The sequence below is a fragment of the Pipistrellus hanaki genome, assembly GCF_964339955.1.
Source record: "Pipistrellus hanaki genome assembly, chromosome: 1".
Classification (NCBI taxonomy): domain Eukaryota; kingdom Metazoa; phylum Chordata; class Mammalia; order Chiroptera; family Vespertilionidae; genus Pipistrellus; species Pipistrellus hanaki.
This window is the reverse complement of record NC_140503.1, coordinates 141,450,311-141,475,731: the sequence shown is the minus strand read 5'-3', so window position 1 is coordinate 141,475,731 and position 25,421 is coordinate 141,450,311. Positions and strand designations below refer to the sequence as shown.

The 25,421-nt window shown below is 38.0% G+C and overlaps 1 protein-coding gene across 1 annotated transcript in view; it reads right to left on the bottom strand.

Moving 5' to 3' along the window:
* Positions 1-25,421, bottom strand: part of COL25A1 (collagen type XXV alpha 1 chain) — a 459,898-nt gene that overhangs the window by 35,154 nt on the left and 399,323 nt on the right. Inside the window, exons 20-28 of the mRNA XM_084880782.1 lie at positions 21,988-22,050; positions 17,843-17,911; positions 17,034-17,078; positions 15,185-15,229; positions 14,224-14,301; positions 8,210-8,233; positions 7,573-7,617; positions 3,477-3,521; positions 226-306 (exon numbers count right to left, since the gene is read on the bottom strand). Of these exons, the coding sequence (XP_084736908.1) occupies positions 226-306; positions 3,477-3,521; positions 7,573-7,617; positions 8,210-8,233; positions 14,224-14,301; positions 15,185-15,229; positions 17,034-17,078; positions 17,843-17,911; positions 21,988-22,050 (495 nt within the window). The remainder of the gene's footprint in view (positions 1-225; positions 307-3,476; positions 3,522-7,572; positions 7,618-8,209; positions 8,234-14,223; positions 14,302-15,184; positions 15,230-17,033; positions 17,079-17,842; positions 17,912-21,987; positions 22,051-25,421) is intronic.

Genomic DNA, 25,421 nt, shown 5'->3' with positions numbered 1-25,421 from the left:
GTTACTTTATTTATTTATTTTAGTATTTTCTAGTAACATGAAGGTGTATTTCATAATTCATTTGTTTGGATGCTTTAAAATTTGTTGTAGAGCCCCACTTACAGTAGTTAACCAATTTTTAAATATTTTAAAAATTAGAAGGTGATATGAATGATTAGATGAGACTGCAGCTAATAATATAATTACTTTTTGACTATTCATCTTAACAGGAACACAGAAACATACCGGTAATCCAGGAAGTCCGATTCCTCCTTTTTCACCTGGCATACCTGGGTCCCCCATGTCTCCCTTTGAGCCTTTGAGTCCCTGCAAATGAGATGGTTTGCATGTAAGAACCAAACTATCCCTTGACAGTGATATCCTAGGGAACACAGAATTCCAGATCAATTCTGTCGGTAGGTGGGTCCTATGTAAAGATGATTCTGATTTTCATTTTCAGGTAGAGTTATTTCTAGTAGCAACCTTCTACATTCAATCAAAATTATTTCCCTGCGAAATAGAAGGCATTAAATTCTATCATTCAGACCACGCAAGTATGAAAAATATGAAGTTAGGTATTAACATCATGTCTCCTAATTCCATATATATATATATATATATATATATATATATATATATATATATATATATATATATTTTAACCTGGCAGCTAATTCTATATCATCGGTCCTGAAAACAACTTAATGGCTTTAATTCTCAACAGCAAAGTACCCACCTGAACCAGAACCTAGTGTTACAATAACAAAGGCCCAAATAAGTTTCTGCCGTCTCCCCCTATATCCCTCCTATCTCCTTGAAATGCAGGCAGAAGTTCCAATCACCACCAGTTTTCAATGGTCTAATCTAGACAGGAAAATAATTCACTGCACACTAATGTCCAATCAATGCTTAGAAATACTTAAACTTTTCCACAGTGTTCTTATTTTGGTCTGGGCACACCTCTGTGAGGTAATCCAGGATCTTATTTTTATTCTCCTTTTACTATGAGGGTGTATTCTGAAAGCCAACAACTCTGAATTGATGATACTAATACTGAAATTATGTGGTTAAGCATTTTCATTGAAGGAAATGCATAATTTCCTCATTCCTCATCACTGCATTCCTCACTGCAATATGACCAGATGGCCCATCTTCAGCAGAGATAATCATAGTTATTACAATAAGGGATGCTGAGGCTGCATAACCTGTTCATCTTTTTTATACTGAAAACTACTTGTAGATAGAAATGTGTCTTTTCTTGTAATTTATACTTATTTTATAGCACCTACTTTAGAATCACCCTTTAGGTGGGTGCGTGGATGGGTGCCTGAATGACGAAATAAATCTTACTGGTTAATCAGACCCTGGTTGGTTTTAGGGCTCTAGTGATCGCAGCAGAATAGTCGACCTGCTGGACACAGTAGAAAACCTTGTAAAGTCTATAGAAAACCTTGTAAAGTCTATAGAAAACCTTGTAAAGTCTATAGAAAACCCCCAGCTATGTGTATGGACCATGAAGCATGCCACTATGCTTGTCAACTTATTTATAACTAAAGGCCTGGTGCACAAAATTCATGCACAGAGAGGGGGAAGGGTCCCCTCAGCCCAGACTTCACTCTCTCCAATAGGGAACCCTTGAACAATCCTGGACTGCTGGCTCCTAACCACTCACCTGCCTGCCTGTCTGCCTGCCTGGTCACCCCTAATAACACCCCTCCCCCACCCCCACCAGCCTGATAACCCCTAACCACCTCTGCCTGCTTGCCTGATCATCCCTAACTGCTCCCCCTGCAGGCCTGGTTGCCCCACACAGTCTGCTGTTTGATTGTTTGGTGACCTCTCACTGCCCCCCGTGCTGGCCTGGTAACCCCTAACTGCCCCCCCCCCCCTCTGGTCTGGTCACCCCTAACTGCCCCCACTGCTGACCTGGTTGTCCCTAACTACTACCCCTTGCTGGCCTGGTCACTCCCACCTGAACCCCCAGCATCCTGGTCACTCCTTACTGCCCCCCCTTCTGGCCTGGTCACCCCTCAGTCCCCCCCATGCAGACTGCTGTTCAGTCGTTTGGACATCTCTCACTAACCCCCCTGCTGGCCTTGTTGCCTCACACAGCCTGTTTGGTTGTCAATCTGGTTGTTTTGGTCATTATGGCCCCTAGCTTTTTATATATATAGATGATTAATAGTGTGAAAGGAAAAATATAACCAGATTTAAAAATTCTAATGTGATCTCTGATTAATATAGTGAATCATTTAAAGTCTCTCTTTTTTAATTAACACATTTGTTTAATGTGACATCATGTAATTTCAACATAAAACTCTGATATTAAAATATCCAAACTTAATTTCCCTAACACTATATATTTCTCAGGTGAAATATATTTCACCTGAGAAATATATTTCACTAACTGTATAAAGAATTCCCTTTATTTCTTATGATCTATTTGATTTTAGCCATTTCTTGAGTAAATAATGAAAACCCAGAAAACATCAAATAGTTTGAAACTAACCCATGATTTGATTATGGAATTGAAATACTGGCAGGTTCTTTTTTGCTTATGGACCAAATCCAGCCCAGGACTTGTTTTGTAAAGGCTGAATGTTATACAAAATTTTTAAGGGGTGTTAAAAAGAAAAGGATATGCAACAGAAACTGTATGTGGCCTGTAAAGCCTAAAACACTTACTATCTGGTCCTTTATAGATAAAGTTTGCCAATCTCTGTTTAAGGGAAACCTTGGAGAAACAGCCATATTCTGCGAAGCTACAACAGCCCTGACTGTTTCTGTCTTTCCTAATAATCTCAACAATTAGGTGTAATCTATATTTGCAAAAAAAATTCATATATAAGCAATATTTAATTTTTTCACTGATTTTAGTCTTGAATCATTTACATACATTCACTGACAAAAGCAGGATATTTTTGCTACATAGGTAATAATTTTACAAGTCTATTAAAAATTCACAAAGGACTCACTGGTAGATTGATAAAGAGTATTAAGATAAAACTAAAGCTTGTATGTTTCTGCAAAGAAAACTGTCTTAAAACCAATTGCCTTTTAAAATAGCAATAGACTCATTAGAGAAAGCAAGTAGACAGTTCTGTCGGGGGGTTAGAGAGATTGAGCAAAAAAGCGGGGGGAAAAAAGAGAACTCATGGACATGGACATTAGAGCCGTGACTGGGTAGGGGAGGGAGATGGGTGGAGGATAAGAGGACATAGAGGGGATAAATGGTGATGGAAAGAGAAAATAAAAATAAGTAAATAAAAGCAATTGCTTTTAGAGTTAACATAGTCTCCAGAACAGATGGTGAAGAGAGAGAGAGAGAGAGAGAGAGAGAGAGAGAGAGAGAGAGAGAGAGAGAGAGAGAGAGAGAGAGAGAGAGAGGGAGAGGATATCACATATCAACATGCATGTTTTTCTTGGCTTCAAACCTGCAATAAAAGTAATGATCAATAACAATGCTTTAAATGACAGTACGTATCTTTGAAAATTACCTGCTCTCCGTCAACTCCTGGGATTCCTGGCGATCCTGGCTCTCCCTGTTAAGATAAAAACTGATGGCTTCCTTCCACTTATCATTAGTAGCATGCTAAGCTATATAAAAATGTTGCTAGTTGGTAACGGTACAATTTGACTTTCAGCAAATGTATCATAACCCAAGAATACTCCATTACATCATACCACATATCTAAACTAAGTAAAATAGCATTTTCTTGAATATTATATATGACAATACTCATATGTAGCTAAGATCCAGTGTGATCCTCATGTGAGTTGCAGGCTAAACAAAAATTGATGAAAGGAAACTGATAAAAATCATTTGATGGCTGACCATATTCTATACTATGAATCTATAGCAACAGCCTATATGTCTCAGTTAACTTTTTTTCTCCTAAAAAAATCTGTATGATTTCTCTTATTTTCCAATTTGAGAAATAAGTAAAAACATGACCATTATCTTAAGAGAGAATAAAATGCAAAGCCACATAAGTTCACAATAGTTTAACTGACACTGGTTGAATCATAAACAAAAATTCATAATGATTGTGAATGTGCTACTTCCAGATAAGTCTCCCTGAAAGATGTAATAAATCAGATAATAACTTAATCCACATTAAATTACTTTTGGATCAATTCGATTTCCCATACTATGCTAGGAATGCACTACATTTACTATTTATATTGTGATTTATTAGAACCCTTGACAAACCCAAAATATATAGATTTATTTTTTCCTAAAGATGTTCTATTAAAAACAAATTTAAACAATGTGCTAGAGATTTATTCAAACAACAAATGTCCAATCACCTTTCAGTTGGGAAGGTACTGAACAAATTCCTTGAAAGATATTATTTTATTTCAAGGAATCATGTATTTGAATCCCATTATAAATATCCCTTGTTTCCAAATTGTGGAAACTTTGTAAAAACAGCTCTTTTGAGAGTTGAATGGCCTGCCTCTCAGACAGGATTCCTAGGGAGCTGACTTGAGACTATATTTTTCTAGAAAGGCTTGATTGGTGATGTTATAAACCACAGTACCGAAATGGCTAGGGCTGTTTTCCCTGGTAAAAACTTTAACAGCTATTGGCCACAGCATGAAATTTGAGCTTTCCAATGTTTTAGAAGGCGCAGCAAACAAATTAAAAAAAAAAAAAAAGAAAAAGAAAAGAAAGAGAAAAAGGGCTTTTCTTTCCAGATTTCCTGCTCTTTGTGGTAGCAGCTAAGTTTATTTTGCCACAAAGCCTGCTGAGGTTGGATGCAACTGGCTAAGCCCTCATTTCATTCAGTCTGAATACTTGTCAGCACTCTGGGCCCAATAACGATTGCTTTGCTAAACTTCTACCTTCAAAACGTGACCCATGAGTGTTTAAAAGAAAAACATAATTCATGGGTTATTCATTTATCCTTCACCAATCAAAAGTGGTTTGTAAAGAGTTTCTTGATGTGTAAGAAGTCAAACAATCCATGTTTGATAAAGGAAGGAGTGATGCCAATTGAAAAAGTTCCCCTTCAGTCTGAGGCTGTGAGTCCTGAGTGAGAATGGGATTTATGTTTGACTCAGGCTGTATTTGCTGAGTCTTGGTCATGGGCCCATCTCACCCCAATGATCTCAACCTTCTCAAGGAGAGATCATGGAACACACAAAGGACTATATCAACTAACCCAAGACCTCAATTACAAGAACCCTGTGAGGTGTGAGGAATGGGGCAGAGTGACAGCACAGTGGGAAGAATGGTGGGGTAAGAGGGAGTATGACTAACTGCCTCCTCCTTACCCCCCTGTCTAGACATTCATTTGGTCAATTTTCCCGTTTCTCAGTTTTGATTCCTAATCTTGACTCCCAAGGCTGAGACAGCCTTCCTATTTTGTATCTTGATCAAAGCACTCACTCTTATTTATAAACTAGTGGCCTGGTGCATGGATTTATGCACATTGAAAGGATATTAATATTAATTCTGTGGCAACACATAACTCACAGCCGAAGGTGGAATCGTGCAGCCCTGTGAGGAATCGGGCTTCCTCCTCTCTGGTTCCAGGGTGTGTCACCCAAGAACTGATGCTTCCAAGTCACCATAGCTCAGCAGCTTCTGCATTGAGCATCTACCTCCTAGTGGTCAGTGCATGTCATACCTACCACCTGGGTAACTGGTTGGACAGTCATTTAGTCATATATATATGTATTATTGTGCCATTACCTGCCTATCTCCCTCCTCAGGATATAATCCCCTGGTTGGAACCTCTTACTATACCTTAGTATTGTTATTAGATATTAGTACTTGGTACAGAGTAGAGGCTCAAAAATTAATTATTGAATAATCTATATATATAAAAACCTAAGTGGCAGTCTGACTATTCTGCCACAATCAGCACCAGGGGGCAGACACTCAACGCACAGGCATGGAAACATGGAACAGACTAATGAATCTCAGAGGAAAGTTGGGGAGAGGGCAGGAAGAGATTAACCAAAGATCTTGTATGCATACTAGAGGCCCAGTGCATGGATTCATGCACAGATGGGGTCTCTCGGCCTGGCCTGTGGGGATTGGTTCAAAAGCAGCAGTTCAACATCCCCTGAATGGGTCTCAGATTGCAAGAGGGCACAGGCCAGGCTGAGGGACTCCACTGGTGCACAAATCTATGCACTGGGCCTCTAGTTAAATTAATAAATGAATAGCAATTGGATTATAAAACTGGGTATTCAGGTTTTAATGATATCGCCCTCTCAGCTAGGTGGTCCTTTTTGCCCCTGTGGGCCAAGGGATGGGCACCCTTTGAGCTTTTGCAGGCATTTGGGCTGTAAAGAAAAATGAAGTCCCAGAGGCTTTGGAGAATTGTAGGGAATGACGTGCATAGTTAGCAACAGGGACAATTTTGTTTCTGGAGACTCAGTCAAGTGAGGAGATGAAACAAGGAACTTAGACATAGAACTCTACATAGAGGAAAAGAGATCTGCATATTTCTTTTTAGGTTGTGGAGTCCAGCTCACAAACATATTAAAGAATACAAATCCAGGCTGACTTATTCACTAGGAACAAAGGCTGTGTTACATCTCTTAGGGGCCAGAATGTGGTGGAGAAATAGAAAGTTAAAAATCCTAAACTGTACACTGTTATACAGGAAATCTGTTTGAAATTAAGATCTATATTCAAATATATTTCCCATAGCCAAGAACCTCAGTAATATTTTACTTTATATTTCTTTTTATAATTGAAAAATATGCTAGTGTTCTGTTCTCAAGTATCTTGAAAGAGAAAAGTACAAAAGCCGATGTGTGTGTGTGTGTGTGTGTGTGTGTGTGTGTGTATACGTGTACATGTCTGTGTATGTATGATAGTCTTAGCAAATAAACTGCTTTAAGAGGCATAAACAAAAGATGGATTACTAAATTACCTGAATTGCCCACAAAAATCCAATGATGAAAGTCATATTTCAACACACATAGCTTAGTTCTGAAAAGCCAAAGTAACTGGCCATGTGTTAACTGATCAAATAACGAAACTTTACTTTGGTGGGAGAAAGCTAATGCAAGCAACAAATTTAGATATAACCACATATGTTCCATTAGATAAGATTTAAATGGCAGAATATCTGAATATATACAATGATGAGATGCTATAAAAATGACTCAAATGATTTATAAAATTGTCATGAATGCATCTCTTATTCTTTCTATAATAAAATAATTAGAAGGAAGGATCCTTTTTAGTGTCTGAGTATATATTCCTTCAATTCTCCTCTATCTAAATACTTTCCTTTCTTCATACACCACATTTAGTGTTTTTTTTTTAACATTTATAATTTATTTAAAACTTGTTTTTCCTTTATTTAATATTTTCTCTTTTCCTCAATGTCCTCCTCCTAAATTGAATGTCATTTCTATATATTTCCCCTCTTTCCTAATTTTCCTTTTTTAAAAATCCTTTTTCCTTCAACCTAAACCTCAATTTTTCTTCTTACCTCCTTTAAGCAATATTGCTGATCTCAGCTCTACAGCATTTTGTAAGATTGATATGCAAAGATACAAATATTTAATATAGGATTCTCTGTACCATATGTGGTAAACGGAATAAGTAAAATAAAGAATAACCTTTGGCCCTTGTAGTCCTTGAGGTCCAGGTGGTCCAGGGGGACCCTAAATCCAGAAAAGACAAAGTTATGAAAGGGAACCAAGTCTATGTATTAAATTTCGTACTTTAATAAGTATACTACACACTTTCTTAATTTCTATCATAATCAAATATTTCCTAATATTGATTTGCAAGGAGGAAAATTTCATCAGTTGCAGACCTACTTATATGCAAAAACATCAACACATAGGCCAAAATAATACTGAAGATGCTTTTGAGTTGAATTGTAAGACAATGTAAAATTGCTACTCTCTCACATTTATCTTCTTAGGTTGAATTAGCTTATTAATATTATCTGTGCCTCTAGACACATTCCTCCCCTACCCTCCAAAGGCTTTGCTTTCCCAAACACTAAAAAACAAAACTATATAATTAAGATAAGGCCCAAGACTTTTTTGGGGAAAAAAACAGTATTTTTTTTCTTGACTTTTTCACTAAACAAAGTGGTTAAACTTGGGAAAATGTGAAAAAGGTTATTTATATAAGAAAAAATAAATCTCATATAAAAACAATTGCTACATTAGTACCATTATGAGCAGCATGCATCAACATCAAATACAAAGGCACAGTCCACAGAAATCATGCAATAGGAGTTACCGTGACAGTTAAGGTGGTAATCCTCTGTTGAGAAAATGTATTGATAAAGACAGAGTTACCTATTTTGTGTGCTGAAGTACAGTAATACATTTCTGAAATAATCAATGTTTTGAATATGTTTTGGAAAGACTGATAATTCATAAGGAATTGACAAGAATTTGAGAGCATATAATCCTATCTTCAAATGAATAGAATACTGATATATTATAAAGATTTCTTTAAACATTATTTTTCGAATTTTATTTAAAAATCTGTGGATAAAGAAAAAAATATCAAAATTTTAATTCACTTAATTTTATCATTTTATTTACTTATTTTTTTAAATTTATTGATGAGAGAGAGAGAGAGAGAGAGAGAGAGAGAGAGAGAGAGAGAGAGAGACATCCATTTGTTATTTCACTTATTTATGTACTTATTGGTTGCCTCCTACATGTGCCCTGAATGGAGATTGAACCCGTAACCTAACCCACTGAGCTACCCTGCCAGGGCTAATTCACTTGATTTTTAAAAATTATGTAGAGGTTTGTCAGTTAACTGTGACCTGAGAAACTTCATCATTCATACAATTTCTAGATCTTCTAGAGTACTTTAATTAGAGAAAACTTGAACAATCTAATTGTGTAAGTAGTATTTTTTTTTCTCTTTTAGTTTGCACCATGTCTAAAGATAGAAGCTGACATGGGATTCATCTAGTTTCTTAATGTGAAGGGCTAGAGTTATGTAACAAAATATATTCTTTGAAAGTATAAATCTCTAAAACACTTGATCCCTAATTTAGGATCATTTTTGTGTTAATATTTTCTAATTTATTTTTTGTGCTAAATGTTCTATAGGACCTATAACCAATTTATGCAACCATAGAAGACAAACATTCTCCATGGAATATTCCAGTCCCAACAGAGAAACATTATGCAATTACACATAAACTTGTGAATACCAGTTTAGCAGCATCCCTTTGTTTTCCACTAATACTCCATTCCAATTTCTGATTTACTAGTAGTTTGTTGTTGCTGTTTTTTATTATTGTTGTTGTGAAAACATAATCTTAACATTATCTATCATACCTCAAACACTTGTGTCTCTAGTGACATGATGTTGTTATTCCTTAGAAAACAATGTATTATGCGTGTGTATAAATACTCAATTTTGTACTCTGATAAAATCTGTTATGGTCATTATAGCTTCAGAGAAAATATATTGTAGTAAGAGAAAAATCAACCAGTACTTTTTTTTTTTAAATCCTCACCCGAGTATATTTTTCCATTGATCTTTAGAGTGGAAGAAAGAGGGAAAGGCAAAGAGAAATATTGATGTGAGAGAAACACATTGATTGGTTGCCTCCTGCACGTGCCTCAGCCAGGCCTGGACTTGGGAGGAGCCTGCAACCAAAGTATGTGCCCTAGACAGGAATCCAAATACAGATACCACTTACTTTATTCATATGGGATTCACCTAAACAACAGTCAAATTTAGGATTATGAGAAAGCTACTTCTTCATTTCTATAGATAAATTAGTCATTAAAAAAATCTTCTAGAAAATTAGAGTAAAAACACTTTCTTATCATTGCCTTCCAATTACACGTTGCAATTTTAACTAGAAAAGAGTCATAAGGCCTTAGAAAAAGGAATGAGCTTAAAAATTAAACCCTTGGAGGTTTTCTAACAGTGCCACATATAATTTTTTTTTTTTATCTAAACACAAAACTAGTTCTTTTATAAATTTAAATATAATAGTATGTTTTATAATGAGGTGCATAATAAAAGAATATTATTAAGGTAACTGAACTAACAGATGGGATTTTTAAAAAATATATAATTTATTGATTTTTGTACAGAGAGGAAGGGAGAGAGATAGAGTGTCATCGATCAGCTGCCTCTTACACACCCCCTACTGGGAATATGCCCGCAACCAAGGTACATGCCCTTGACCGGAATCGAACCCGGGACCTTTCAGTCCCCAAGCCGACGCTCTATCCATTGAGCCAAACCGGTTTCGGCACAGATGGGATTTAAATGATCTTGTTAAACAACTATTTGTGAGACCCAGAAGTTATAAGGGGCAGGGCAGGTTCCATCCAGTTAATAGAAAAAAAAACAAAAAAACCCACAAATGACAAAACACTAAGCTAAGTTTTCAAAACCAGAGTTTTTACTGCCATCCTGAAGCACTAATGTGCAGACACAAAAACGTCCTAAAGATGTTTGCTCATGTTGGACTTCTTGTATCTGGTTCCTCTAGGTTAAAGGTATATATGCTCAGCAGGATTCTCACTTGAAGTTCAGTTATGACTTGAAAGCAAGAATGTTGTTGGTAGAGAAGAAGAAAGGCATGCTCTTCTCTCATGAGGCATGATGGGAAATGGGAAGCATGAGGAGTGATTACATTGGTTGAAGTTCGAGGCTGCTTAGTGATTCATTTCCTAAGATACTTATGTAAGTCACTTTAGAATTAGAGGTTATTTCCTTTCCTTTTTGACAAAGATGCATACTTAAAATCACCCATGATTTACACCAGAGAACAGGTTTAGTTTGAATGCTACTGAGGACTTTTAAAAGCTTGAGTAGGAAATGGGGAAGTTTTACTGCAAATTGTGGAAATGCAACCACCTTAAATAAAAATAAATGGCTTATGGCAAATGTTCACGTAAATAACAAATTTCAATTGAGGCAACAGTAAAATATTTATAATGTGATATTTTTATAACTGTAAAATACTCATATTTATCCAATTATCCTAGACTTTTTTTGCAGAATTTTTAGAGAAGGCAGTAGTAAAATGAAATAAAACTGTGAAAATCCATCACTGGGTAGAGAATTAGAAAAATAAATGTCTGCTATTTCCTTTCAGTCTAATGGCTATTTAGTTTAGTTCTTTTTTTTTTTTTTTTTTTTTTTAAGGGGCTCTTATCCACTAGAGTATATAATTAGAAAAATAAATAGTTTTGAAGTGAAAAACAATGACACTATAAATTATTTATAAGCACAACATATAGTTGCCCTAACTAACACATAAGAATAATAGGTCTTTAGAGATTGAGATATAAATATGAACCAGTTGATTATGATGAATATTGACTTGTTTACAGTCATACAGAACTCATGGTGAGGACAGATTCTTTTCAAGATACAGGTGTCACAATTTTAATGAAATACAGTGTGTTCAGGCACACCACCAGAAAGGGTTCAGGAACTCAGAAAATAATCCTAAGTATAATGTTAGAATCGAAAGACTCTTAGAAAAAAATCTGTTTAATCAAATCCTCATTTTCCAGATGCAATTAATGAAGTATAGATACATTGATTTCTCTAAAATGACTTAGCTAATTAGTAGTAGAGGGGAGATCAAAACAGAGATTACAGTTTTAGATTAAGTAATTCCCGTTCTTAACTACCAGTTAATGATACCAGTAAGTCTTTAAATTTCTTGAGATAGGAATTGCTCCAGGCCAGTCCCTGTTTATGCACAAGATGCTTTAAAAGTCCTCTTTTATAATTTTTTTTGAAAAATGGCCAATAATATTGGAGCAGTTCTTGGAAGGTAAGACAATGGATATCTCTTAAATATTATAGTAAGAATGATGGGAAGCGGTATAAGGGAAATTTATAACATTGTTAATAAATTAAGTTTAAAAAGTGTCTCTATATTTTATAAGTAAGAACTTTGAAAACATAGTAGGTGCACCTAACTAACCTTCTTGTTCTGTTACTCTTTTTCTTACACATACCAATGAGAAGAACAGAAAAAGTAGGCTGATCTGAAGATAGATTCTATAAAAGTCTTGTAGGAAAAGACTCATAGGAATGAAGGCCTACAATAATTAGAGAATATTAGTGAAGTCATGAGGATAGAAAAAAACAAGAAACAAATAGTAGCAAATATTTAAGACAACTGTTGAATCTTTCAAGCAAATAAATGGATTGTACATATGAGATAAATATACTCACTCATTCAATCAATGACTTTATTTAATATTTATGCCCAGACCTGTTTCAGGCATGTTGGGGGATGCAGAGTAAGCACAAGACAGATTTCCCGTCACCAAGTAACCTCCAGTCTGGTAAGCAGCAAGATTAAATAGTTCATGTGACTTAAAGAATAATTAAATGTAAGCTACTGGACCCTGACCGCTAATGTTTAAAAGAGGAGGATCTCATCTGGGTGGCAGCAGTACATTGTTGGAAAGGACTTAAATGGATAAAAGAAAGGAAAGAAGGATGGGATGAACCAGGCAAAAAGAGGAGGATTTTTTATGGATAGGATCAATAAGACCACTTCAGGGGGAAATGTGTTCTGGAAAAATAGAAAATTCTGTATAGGAAACAGAGGAATATAGAGCCTTAAAAATCAGGTACAGAAGTAGAGAAGTTTGAGCTTGATAGAGTAGGCAAGGGGGTCCATTTCGGTTTCTGAGAAGATTGAAACCATCAAAATAGTAAAAACTATAAAAATTAACCTTGAAGTGATGCTTAAGATGGATTAGAAGAGTAAGAAGGCACTAGGAAAGAGGAGTTGGCTGAAGGCTTGTTGCAGTGTTAGACCTGAAATAAACAGGATGTGGACTTAGTTGGGAATGAATAGGATGGGTAAATCTCAACAGATAGCTTGAAAGAAAGAAACATGGCCGAGACCGGTTTGGCTCAATGGATAGAGCGTCGGCTTGGGGACTGAAGGGTCCCGGGTTCGATTCCGGTCAAGGGCATGTACCTTGGTTGCGGGCATATCCCCAGTAGGGGGTGTGCAAGAGGCAGCTGATCGATGACTCTCTCTCATCGATGTTTCTAGCTTTCTATTTCTCTCCCTTCCTTTCTGTATAAAATCAATAAAATATATTGAAAAAAAAAAAAAGAAACAGTAGTATATGGTGGGATATAATGGATGAAGGGCTAAGAATAGTTAAAAATAACTCTAAAGTTTCTATCTCAAGAAATTCAAAAGCTTGTGGTATCATTAGCAGAAACCGGTAAGTTAAGGAAGGGAATCACTTGGTAGGTGGGAAAGATAACCAGTTTAACTTCATGTCTTGGTGGAAGTTGATAATCAATTGTGCATCCATTGAGGAAATATTCCTAGGCAGCTGGAAGTATAGGCAGATCAGATACGGTGTAAAAGATTTAGAAGCAGCCATAACACAGAAGGACATGGAGTGATGTGCCAAGAAAAGATTAGAGACTCGAAGATACCAAAAATTAGGGAATGGATAAAGAAACTGGAAATACAAAAATAGAGTGGATCCATCATAGACAGAAACTGGAAGAAATGAGAGTAGAGGATCAGAGAAACCAGGAAGAAAAAGTTTCAGAAAAGGAAGGTGGTTTAGGATAAATGTCACAGAAAAGTCAAGGGTGATAAGTACCACGTGCTTGACTTAGATGTTATTAGTGACCTTTATAGGAGAGGTTACAACAGACTGGTGACAGAAGCTAGAATGCAGGAGTCTGAGCATAAAAAGGATGAATAGGATGCAAAGTGATGGAGGCATGCCACATAGTCTATGGTTTTCACTTAATGGAAGAAAAAGAATCGAATGGTAGCAGTAATAAGAAACACCCACGGAGGACTTACTCAATGCCAGGCATTTAGCCATTTACAGCTCACAATAGCCCTTTCAGGCAGATACTACAACTGTCCTCATTTTAGAGAAAACTGAGGCCTAGGTCATGCATTTAGTAAGCAAAAGGGCTGAGATTTGAACACAGGCATCTTCAACTCCAGAACCACAGGGCTTTTCATTGCTTTGCTTGGCTTGCTTTCCAAGCAAGGAGGCAAAGATTGGTGAAATAAACACAGATTTTAAACCAGGTAAGACTTACACATACCTGAAGGTACTAAGAAAAGAGAGGCTTAAAAATGCTAGGAAATAAAGAGGATAAACTGGGGCAAGCAGAAAGGGATGGGTTCAGAATAGGAAGAGGGTGTGGTTTGAGCAGAGGAGCTCCCTGGAATCCCTGGGGGTAGGAAAGCTGATGTTTATGCTCATCAGTGTCACTGTCTGTGGCGGGGAGCAGTCACTTGCCTGCAAGGCTTCCTGGAGGTTGCCATTGTAGTCTATGATCTCTGTGGCTCCTTGATCCCCCTTTTGACCAGGTGGGCCCTATGGAAAAAAAAAAAAAAAACAACCAACAGGAAATCATGTGGGCTAGGCTAGGATATAGAAGGGACTTTGGCAAAAACAGAATTAGTAACTTGGAGCTCTTTGACCATCAATTGCTGGCTAAGGCACGACCACACTTTAGAATACATAGTCATGTTTGAAGTTTGTCCTTATTTCATAGGAGGTGAGCCATTTCTAACTTCCTTGTCAGTGCATGTTAAAAAGATATGAAATATGAATAAAAAAATAGGCATGAGTAAATCTCTGAAACTGTTTTCTGAAAATTATAAAGTGTGGGCTAATCTGATTCAACTTGTAAACATTCATTGGCTTTCTCCATATTTATTAAAGCAACCCTAACCTTTTCTGGTCATTTACAACTCAAAGATGGCTTCCTCATTCTTTAAGAAGATAGAGCTCTGTTCTTAGGAAACTCCTGGTTTTCCCAACTGGAATAGAGTTCTATTAAAATAAAACCAAAGAAGACATGCCATTGAATTTCCACTAGTTTTGTCCTAATTCCTTGCCTGTGTTTTAACAAAATGCTCTGAAAATAGGGGTGGTTGCTTTATTTTGAGAAAAATGGAAAATTCTACTAGCTGAATGACTATGGATTTGCTATTGCTTGTTTAGCAGAGGGAGATTAGACCTTCTTCTTTTGAGCTCATTACGTGTTAGAATCTATCCACTCATTGTTACTTGTGAGTGAAATTGAAAATAATACGAAAGGGGGTATCAATAATAATTACACTAGTCTCCCTCTGGTGCTATTATTGGGTATTATTAGTCAAGGTGCCCTGTGAAAACACCACATAGATACATACTTTAATTCTGGGTTTGTGGGGGCATATGGGGCAAAAGCTGTGATGAGAGACACACTCACTCTTGGTCCCAGGGTTCCAGAGTCTCCTTTGTCTCCACGGTCACCCTTTCACCAGTGAAGAGAAAAAAACCTAATTAATAGGAGGGCCAACAGTCTAGAAATATCTCAGATCTAAGGATGTATTTAATACCATACAGCAGCACCCTTATTACAAACTTCTGAAGTACAAAATCACAACTAGAAGAACAATAACCACCTACATGGCAAATGCTTTGCTAAGATACATCTTGTAGTGAATTAAAATTCCCCTTTCAGTTAAGAGTGTATCTTGGAACAACAATGTATATATTAGCTCTTTCACTAGGGATCTTCAAAAGCAAAGCAAGTGGTTTCCATGACAGCCAATGTGCCATGTTACCCCTCAGACTGAGCTATGTTTTTGCCTTTATGTGAAACCTGGGGCAAAGGTAAAAAGAGCCAACCACTTTGGTTTTCTTTCCTCTGAGAGGTAATGTGTAAATAATTGAGACAGGGAAGGGATGGAGAGCTCATTCTGGGAGAATCAGAAGGGAAAGGTCACCAGCTAGGCCTTCCTCTGATGACGGAGATTGGAGATTTGAGGCAGCGTTTTCCTGTGGGTACAGGCATTTTAACACAGAAGGTGCTGAAGTGGACAGCAGCTAGCTGGGACTGGTGGGCAGGGCTGAAGGTCAGGGGCAGGGCAAACTCAGCTCTCTCATTTTTTTTTTTTTTCTTTAATGCTAAATGAAAAATCACTGAAGTTCCACTTATGGTGTTATTATCCCACCTGCAGAGACACAAGGAATAATCCAAGTCTCAAACTACATCCACACTCAAAATTCTCAGAAGTCTAAACAGAAACACTGGAGAAGAGATCTGGACCTGTGTACATTTGAAGGTTCTTTAAAACAACCTTAAATTTATTGAGACCTTTGACTAAATGGAATTCAAAACATTTTGATATATCTTTTTATATGCTCCTATAAACTTGGTAAGGACCAATGAAGAGAAACAAGAAAAGGGATTATAATTTTTATCCATCCACATTGACTCATAATAATTAAATTGGGAGAACAGAGAATAATTTCTGCTGTTTTCTTTATTTCTGCACCAATTTCCCATATTATTAGCTAATAGCATTTTAAATAACACGATTCTGCTAACAATGTATAGATAACTAAAAATATTATAGAGAACATGGTTCAGAAAAGAATTTCAATTAGTGGTGAAATTTTAAGGCAATGAAAGGAGTCAACTAAGTTAAAAGCACAGTAGCCCTGGATGGGTGGCTAAATTGTTTGTGATGTCATCCAATACATCAAAAAGTTGTGGGTTCGATTCCTCATCAGGGTACGCAACTAGGCTGTAGGTTCAATTCAATCCCTGGTTTGGGTACATATAGGAGGCAAATGATCTATGTTTCTCTCACATAGATCTCTCTCTCTCTCTCTCTCTCTCTCTCTCTCTCTCTCTCTCTCTTTTTCTCTCTCTCCCTCTCTTTCTCTCTCTTTCTCCCTCCTCTCTCTAAACATACCCTAGGGTGAGGATTTTTTTTTAAAAAAAGCAAAGTACAATTAGAATATTTATTACAAAGATAACCAGTAAATGAAAAATAAGATTTATACAATACATAAGTTAAATTAAGTACAGTACTTAATTTTTTCCAAAGAAACTATTCTATGAGACAGGAAATAAAACTTCCCTTAAAGAAGTCTCCTTTAGTGTTTAGTCATAAACACACAAAAACAAACCAATTATTCTGAAATATCATCATAGGGATGAAATTACTGGAAGAGTTTAATTTAAAACATGATTTTATGTGGAAGAGGCCAAAAGCACAGCTCTTGAAGGCCACATGTAACATTAAAATGATTGTCTGGTTACTGACCTTTGACCCCTTTGGGCCTCTAGCTCCTGATTCACCTTGTTTCCCCTATTATAGGAGAATATGAAAATGAAAAAGAGAAAAGAGACAGAGTAGTAAGAACAGAGAAGAGAAATGATCAGTGACATAAAAATGGAAACACTTTATTTTAACTGCCATACTCTATGGCTCTGTGTAATGTTGGCTATTAAAACACTAAAGGTAAGAATTATCACAGTATCACTGGTTCATCCCCTGGTCTCCCCGGCAACCTTCATTCCAACATAACTTGCCCTCCCACCAGGGGCAGGGAAGAGCTCCGTGAATGATTCTCATTAGTCTCAATAGTGTTAGCATAAATTTCCTTTTCATCAAAGAATAAATCATTTCCTGTGTATCTCGGCTGGGTTATTAAAATAAAGTGTTACCATATTAGTTTGCAGGAAGTTTAGAGGAATAAAGACTGAACAGTCAAATAAATTTCAAGGTGTTATCATCAAGTTACCATCAAAGCTAAATACAACACATGTCAACATGTTCTCATATGTTTCAATACCCATTGAGTGGGAATGTGTTAACGACAGTGACTCCCCTTCACATTTGGATGTGTTACTACTTTTGTGCATTGAAAAGAGAAAATTAGGAAAGTTAAATTGTAAAATTCCTTTTTTTTTTTTTAAAAGAACCAATTGGTGTGTATTTCAATAAGTTATTTGTGCATTTCAATAAAATAATATTTGTTGAGGAATTTTAAATTTTAGTTTATGTTCTAAATCAAGAGGCACACATTTCCAAACCAAAGAACGTTATTTTCCAACGTAAGAATAACTGACCTTTGGTCCAGGGGTTCCAGGCTCCCCTCGCTCACCTCTTCCGGGAGGCCCTGCCTCCCCTCGCTCACCCTGTCACAAAATGCAAAACCATAAATGGCAACTCTCCTCTCTCTCCCCCTATCCCCAGCTGGTACCTGTAGATTAGTAAGTAAGTTGAATAAAATTAAAGAAAGCATATAATTGCCATTTATTTATCATGTACCCAGCACTGTATTAATCACAGCATGAATTACCTAATTTAATCAAACTATTGTTCAACCCACTGTATTATCACTTCCATTTGGTAGATAAGGACATGAATTGGTACATGCCTGTCAGACGCCTACGTTAGTAAATGGAAGACCTCCAAAGGGACCTGATAAGGACCACGATGATACCTCAAGTCAGGAACAGACACACAGTTTTCATTCTGTGGCCACTTTCTCACTACTACGGGGATGCAGCATGGCAAAGTGGTTAAGGCTTTGTAATGGCCATAACTCATCACTTCATAGTGGCCAGGCTTCTTGTAATCCCACATCCTGGGCCTGTTATTTATCAGTTCTGGGTCTTAAGACAAGTTAGTTAAGTCCCCAAAGCCTCAGTTTCCTCTGTAAAATACGGAAAATTATAGTACTGATCTCATAACTTATAAATGTAGTACATGACACATAGGCATAACCGCTTCACTTTCTCCACAGCTCTGTGAGGTATGAATATGGCCATTGCCCCCAAGGAGCCAGTGACCTGCCTAGACAAGGTCCACATAACAAAACAGTCAAGAATTCACGGGTAGCATAAGGCCATACATGAGAGAAGAAGAAACCCATGGGGTTTTTAATGGTCCAGACTGGCCCCCTGGGGGTGGGACTCCAGTCATGTCCTGAAGGATGAGTAGGCTGTTATTTTATAAGTATTGCTGTTATGACTATGCCCTGAATGAGTGCAGGAACTGCACAAAACACTTTACGTGCATTTTCCTATGCAATCCACAGGGCAGATGAGAAAGGTGTTCACATTCACAGTCTTACAGACGGGGCAACTGAAGCTCAGAGAGGGTAAGTAACTTTCTCAAAGTCACAAAGCTTTCAAAAGGAAGAGCTGCAATTTAAAACTGTGCTCAACGCTCAGCTTCTGTAGAAATATTTTTGTATGCGATCCTTTGAATATCTCTAGTCATTTTCTAAGGAAAAAAATTGTAGCCGGGGAATTGCTGTGTCAAAAAGTATGAACATAGGAGAAGTTTGCCCAGTCACCCTCCAGGGAGACGCCGCTGTCTTATACTCCCTGAGTGCAGCAGACTGGCTTCCCGCATGACGGGCAGCGTTCAGTACTCCAACAGGCTTTGAATTCAGTTCGGTGTTAGCTGGGCGATACAGGGCTTTCCATTCCAAGACCTTTATCTGTGTCAGTCCCTCTGTGGGAAGCTGTTATGGTTTTGCAGGTGAGGGGGGATGGAGTAGTGCAAGGACGAAAGAAGTTCAGGCAGTTGCTCAGCATGACCAATGAGAGTGGGCCAGTGGAGAAGGCGGGAGAAAGCAGGGAAGTGAGGGATGCAGCAGACGGGAAAGATGCTCCGAGAGCTCTCCCAGGGTCAGAGACTCAAGCGCTTCGGGTAATATATGGAATTTTTATTTTTTAAAAAAAGCACCGTATTTGGCATTTCTCTTAATATTTTACAGAAGAATGCCAAAATAGTAACTGTAAGCTTGTTTTAGGGCAAAACGGAAACCTTAGAAAATCATGTGTCTGTTACATACCCTAAGAGTGGAGTGGCTGTATCTTTATGTAGAATCACTTTAAAAGATGACAATGCCCTTAATTGTTACTTGTCACTTTCTGGGATTATATTATTTATGTGTTCACTTCTTTCTCTCCTCCCACCCTTCCTCACACATCCTGGAAGGTAAGCTTCAGGAGAGTAGAGACCATTTTTGCTGCATTTAGTTTTCATTCTCAGACACTAAAAAATAAAGTCTGGCAAAATGTTGTTGAATTAACGAATAAACAGTATCACTCAAAGTATTCTAAATTATTGAGAATAGCACTCCATTTCTTTAGACTGCTGTAGGTCTCTCCCAGGACTGACGCAGATGCTGGGGACACAGCAATGCATAAACAGATTTTTAAGTGCCATCACAGAGCTTCTCTCATTATGATTTCTCTCACGGTGTTGGGGGTAAAACACAGATTAATTTATATTTTTAATCTGAATCGAGTGGGACAAAACCAGATTACCCAAACAAGTGGGGGGAAAAAACTAGTGTTCGGCTGGAGGAAATTTTTTAATAATCATGGCTTCTCCGTCACGATACCAAATTCATGTATGATAGGCAATTTAACTGAAAAATAAACTTCACAATACTTCTAATAAAATGAATATCCTATCTACATCCTTTCTTGTAGAAATACAAAACAGGTACAGAACATTCTTCATTTTTATTGGGAGTTCAGAGTAGTATCTGTGATAAGATTATCTGGTCTGTAAAATCAGCCTGGGCTCCTCACGAGTAGTAATTAATGAGATTTTATGGCCCCTGCATCTGGATCTTTTTTGAAACTGTGGAATAGCTTAAGGTTGGTGAACTAAAGAAGAGATATTTAGGGCTGAACTCCCCTCTCTACAGCCCATGTTTCTTCTATATTTCCTTGCTTAGCAAACCAAATGCCACCGACATTTAGAGATGAGTTAGCTCCAGCCTGGTTCTCTGAAGCACCAACCAGGCAGAGGTTTGAGCCTATAACCAAACTGCTTTCCTTCTCTGAAGCTCAAGCCTGAATACATACACCGGCTCTTATATGAACACAGAATGCTCAGTTCTCATTCTGTCTGTGTATCTCTCTCTCTTCAGTTCTCGTTCTCTCCTCCCCCCCCCCCCCCCAAAAAAAAAAATATCCCCTCCTGAAAGTGTGTTTCTGTGTGAGTCTGTTCAGGCTAAAACAGGCATTCCTCATTCCTCATATTTTGTTAATAAGTCTGACAGCTCATTATGTGAAAATGAAATTGCTTGGAAAAACAGCAATTTTGCATACATTGGACCCAGTGCCCCTTGGGCCGCGCATAGTTTCCGTTTACTGGGATTAGAGTTATTTTCTCTTGAGCAGCGGGAACGAGGATGCCTCTGTCAGAACAGACCCCGAACACATTTCTCCGGCTCCCGGAAACGAGCCTGTTTTATTTCTGGCGAATGCAATACACGTGGAGGCAAAGGCGGCTATGGGTTAAAAAAAAAAAAAAATGTAGTTTGATTTCATTTTGCCCCTCCTTTGATTCATGACTCTGTCATGAGTAAAGTTCCTCGGAGCTGTACTTTTTAATGTCTTGCTGGGCAGATAAAAAGAGAACGATAGGCCTGACTGTATCCGCAGCAACATAACTTTTTATTTGGCGGCATATAGGCTGTGCTTTTAGAGCCCTCTCTAGGGCTGCCAAATGGAAGATCACGAGATGGTTTTCATTACAGGATCTTTCTGCAAACGTTATTCAGGATGGATCCTTTCGGGATGAGGCACTTAGGAATCTCTATGACATCAGTACTCCTTGAAATCCAGGGAGTGATGTGGGAATAATAATAATGTTTGATTTACAAGTTTGTCCTAAAATCAGCGATAAGGAGGAGGGGTTAATGAGTTCTATCTCCCCTCCTCAGAATTCCCCCACTTTTCCATATGGCCAGGAAGCTTATAGCACCACATCAATTTAGGAGCAATTTGGGGGACGACTGGAACCACTGAGATAGCCCACCTTCCTGTTGTCTTGCCCAAGGCTTTCTAACATTAACTTCCTGTTACTCTATTTCAGGGGTCTTCAAACTACGGCCCGTGGGCCACATGCGGCCCGCAGAGGAGTCTGATCCGGCCCGCCAGGTTTTTTGGGCAGTGAGCGCAGCCGAGGTGTTACAGTAGGAATTAGTAGTTCATATAGTCCGGCCCTCCAGCTCTCTGAGGGACCGTGATCTGGCCCCCACTTTAAAAAGTTTGAGGACCCCTGCACGGGGACCCCCATTAGCAGTGTTAGAATGGGTGATAGGCTGCTTTTGTTCTTTATGAGGCAAAAAGGTAAGGTCACCCAAATGGCAAAGTTATCCCACATTTCTTTCAACAAATGGACTAAGATTTTATGACAGAAAATTTCAGAAAGGAAGGAAGGGGGAAATGCCACTCACCTTTGTTCCTGGTAAGCCTGGTAAGCCTGGCTCTCCCTGAGGACCAAGGAAACCTGGTTCACCCTTTAAAGAGATGGGCAAGTGAGATTGTTATCACTAGACAGTAAGTGAGTAAAGTTAGACTGATTTCCTTCTATTGGAATTTTACTTCTTTGATAGCATACAGCTTTCCTGATGAGATTCAGCCACTGAATATATTAAATAGGTTTTGAACAACAAGAATGCTTTGAGCAAAGATTTAGAAAGTAAATGTGGCAAACCACCCAGATAAATCTATATATATATATATATATATAGACTGGTAGCTATAATGGGCACTGACCACTAGGAGGTAGATGCTCAATGCAGGAGCTGCCATGAAGCACACTGGCCATCCTATATAATAAAAGGCTAAAATGAAAATGGTCCCCTCGGGAGTTCGACCGAGTGGGGGTTTGACTGCTCACTATGACATATACTGACCATCAGGGGGCAGCACGAAACAAAAAAAGGCCTCATCCAGCAGCCAGGGGAAGGAAGGCCCCAATAGGCCCTAATTGCTGGCTAGCTCTAGGGACTCCACCCTTGCATGGATTTCATGCACCGGGCCTCTAGTGTCTCTATAATTTCCTTTCTCATCTGCTGTCCTGTGGTTCTTACCATTTACCAGGTCCAGTTAATTATGTTTGGGTGAGTGTGAAAGGTAGCCTTTAAGATAGGTGTAAGCAATCCCACCTCTTGGCATTCATGCCTTAGTGTAATGGCCTCTGCTTGAGTGCAGACTGGAGTTAATGACATGTCTGATTAACAGAATTTGGCAGAAGTATGGGATATCACTTCTGAGGCTAAGTCATAAAAAGACCATGGCTTCCACCTCCAGGGGGTCTTTCTTGTTCTCTCTCACTTGGATCACTTTCTTTGGGGAAAGCAAGCTCCCATACTGTGAATAGCACTATGGACAGGTCCGAGTGGTGAGGTCAGAGATCAGCCAATAACCTCATGTATGAGCTTGGGAGGGGATGCTCCACGCAGGTGAGAGCAGAGCCCTTCCTAGCAGCTTGACTGCACCCTCATGGGAGACACTGGTCCAGAGGCACCCTGCTGAGCCTTGCACAGATTCCTGTTTCTCCAAAACTGTGAGATAATTGTTTGCTGTTTAAAGCCAGTTTTTTGGGGGAAGTGGTAATAATGATATGCAGCAATAGATATCTGAATGTTAGATGTGGCTAGGGAGGAGATTCAGGAATGTTCAGCATACAGAGAAAACCTCTCTCCTTTCCCTACCTCCAAAACCTCTTCTCCACTTAGAGGAATCCCAGTTGTGGTATACTAAAAGCTATATTTGGTTTTGTTCCTGGTCCCTGGCACAGAGCTCCTACAACCCTTTGAATTTCCTGAGTGATAAGAGTAATAGGAGCATCTTTTGTTATCCTTGACAAGCCCCTTTCAAACATACCTTAATAGTCTCCAGAGAGGGGAGGAAGGCTGGAGACTGAGTTCAATCACCACTGGCCAATAATTTAAGCCATTATGCCTACAATGGAACCTCCATAAAAACCCCTAAGCAAAGGGGACTGGAGAACTGCCAAGCTAGTGATCACATCCCATGCTGGCCAGATGATGCACCCCAACTCCATGGGGATAAGAGGCTCCTATGCTCCAAACCCCTCTGATCTTACCCCATGTATCTCTTTGTCTGGCTATTCATTTTTATCTTTTACAGTAAACTGTAATATTAAGAATGGCATTTTACTGAGTTCTCTGAGTTATTCTAGCAAATCATCAAACTAGAGTCAGAATAGGTTGTGAGTACCCTCAAATCTGTAGTTAAGTCAGATGGAAGTCAGGTAACCAGGGGCTCCCCATTCCTGTGATTCACATCTGAAGTGAGGGCAGTCTTGTGGGACTGAGCCCTTCAACCTGAAGAATTTGATGATAACTCTGAGTAGTTAGTGTCACAATAGGATTGAGTTGTAAGACAGTTGGTGTAAGAGAACCAGAGTTGGATAATTGGTGTTGGAAAAGACATTACGTATTTGGTGTCATATTTTCTTGACTAGCCATAAATTTTATTTTCTTTTTAAAAATGTGGGTTCAAATGTAAGATAGTCTAACTTCCTAAAATTAATAATAAAGTTTTAAAGTAAAAAATGTAATGGCTCTGTTCCCATATTTCCTTTCTCTTCCCCTTTTCCCCCAACCCCACAATGAATTCTTTCTGGAGCAGTTGCTAATGTTGATGCTTTTTTTTCCTAAGGTAATGGTATTTCAACATTTGTTTTTTGTTACTTGGAGTTGCATTTTAAAAATACACTATATAAAATCTTGGGTGTTGGGCAAGCAACAAACTGATATAACCACCACAAATGTATCAGACTGGCATATAACTCAAATTGACTTATCTCTGGCTCTGATGTGCCTGGTACTGGTTTAAGAACAAAACAAGGTGGAGGAGAACGAATGCTTTAAGTTCATTTTTTTGGTGAAATTTCTATAACTCTATTCTACCTGTCCCCATACCCTTACACACATTGGAAAGGAGAATCTGAACAAAAAATTTTGGGTGGATCTCTTAACTGACTAAAATGAAAATCAGCCGAGACCGGTTTGGCTCAATGGATAGAGCGTTGGCTTGAGGACTGAAGGGTCCCGGGTTCGATTCCGGTCAAGGGCATGTACCTTGGTTGTGGGCATATCCCCAGTAGGGGGTGTGCAAGAGGCAGCTGATCGATGACTCTCTCTCATCGATGTTTCTAACTCTCTATCTCTCTCCCTTCCTCTCTATACAAAATCAATAAAATATATTAAAAATAAATAGATAAATAAATAAATAAATAAATAAAATGAAAATCAATTATATTCAGAGAAATCATGATGACTATTCTACTTCTTGTAAAAGAGTTTAACTTGTTACTTTAAACAAAAAAAATCATATGGAATACATTTATTTACAAGTAAAATATTTCTCCCAATAAAATGATATACATATAAACATTCCTTCTCCACCCTCAAGAAATAAAGTTGTATTAAAGTCAATGTGAATCATTAGGAATGACTTACTGGCATGGAAACATAATGCAAGTTAATAGGTTGAAAGTTTACATGTAGGCAAGACTCTTGCAATATCTTCAAGTAGAAATAAAATGATCTCACTATTTAGCAAAGCAATAGAAGCACTGTTAAAGCATACTAATAAAAGAGAAGAAAAAAAAGGCAAATGTTGCAAAAATGTATTTCTTATTCATGTTAGTGCTTAGTTTATAAAAAGATGAAACATGCAGTTTCATAGTTCACAAATAAACAAATAAGGCTTTGTGATCTCAGTGACCAGATTAAAGTGGCCCTTTCTTTGTTTTTAGAAAATAGAATATATTTTATCCCAAGTAAATATATAAAAAGTTCCTTTAAACAGAATGGTCAAAGGAAAAATTTAAGAAGGCACCCACCATATCCAT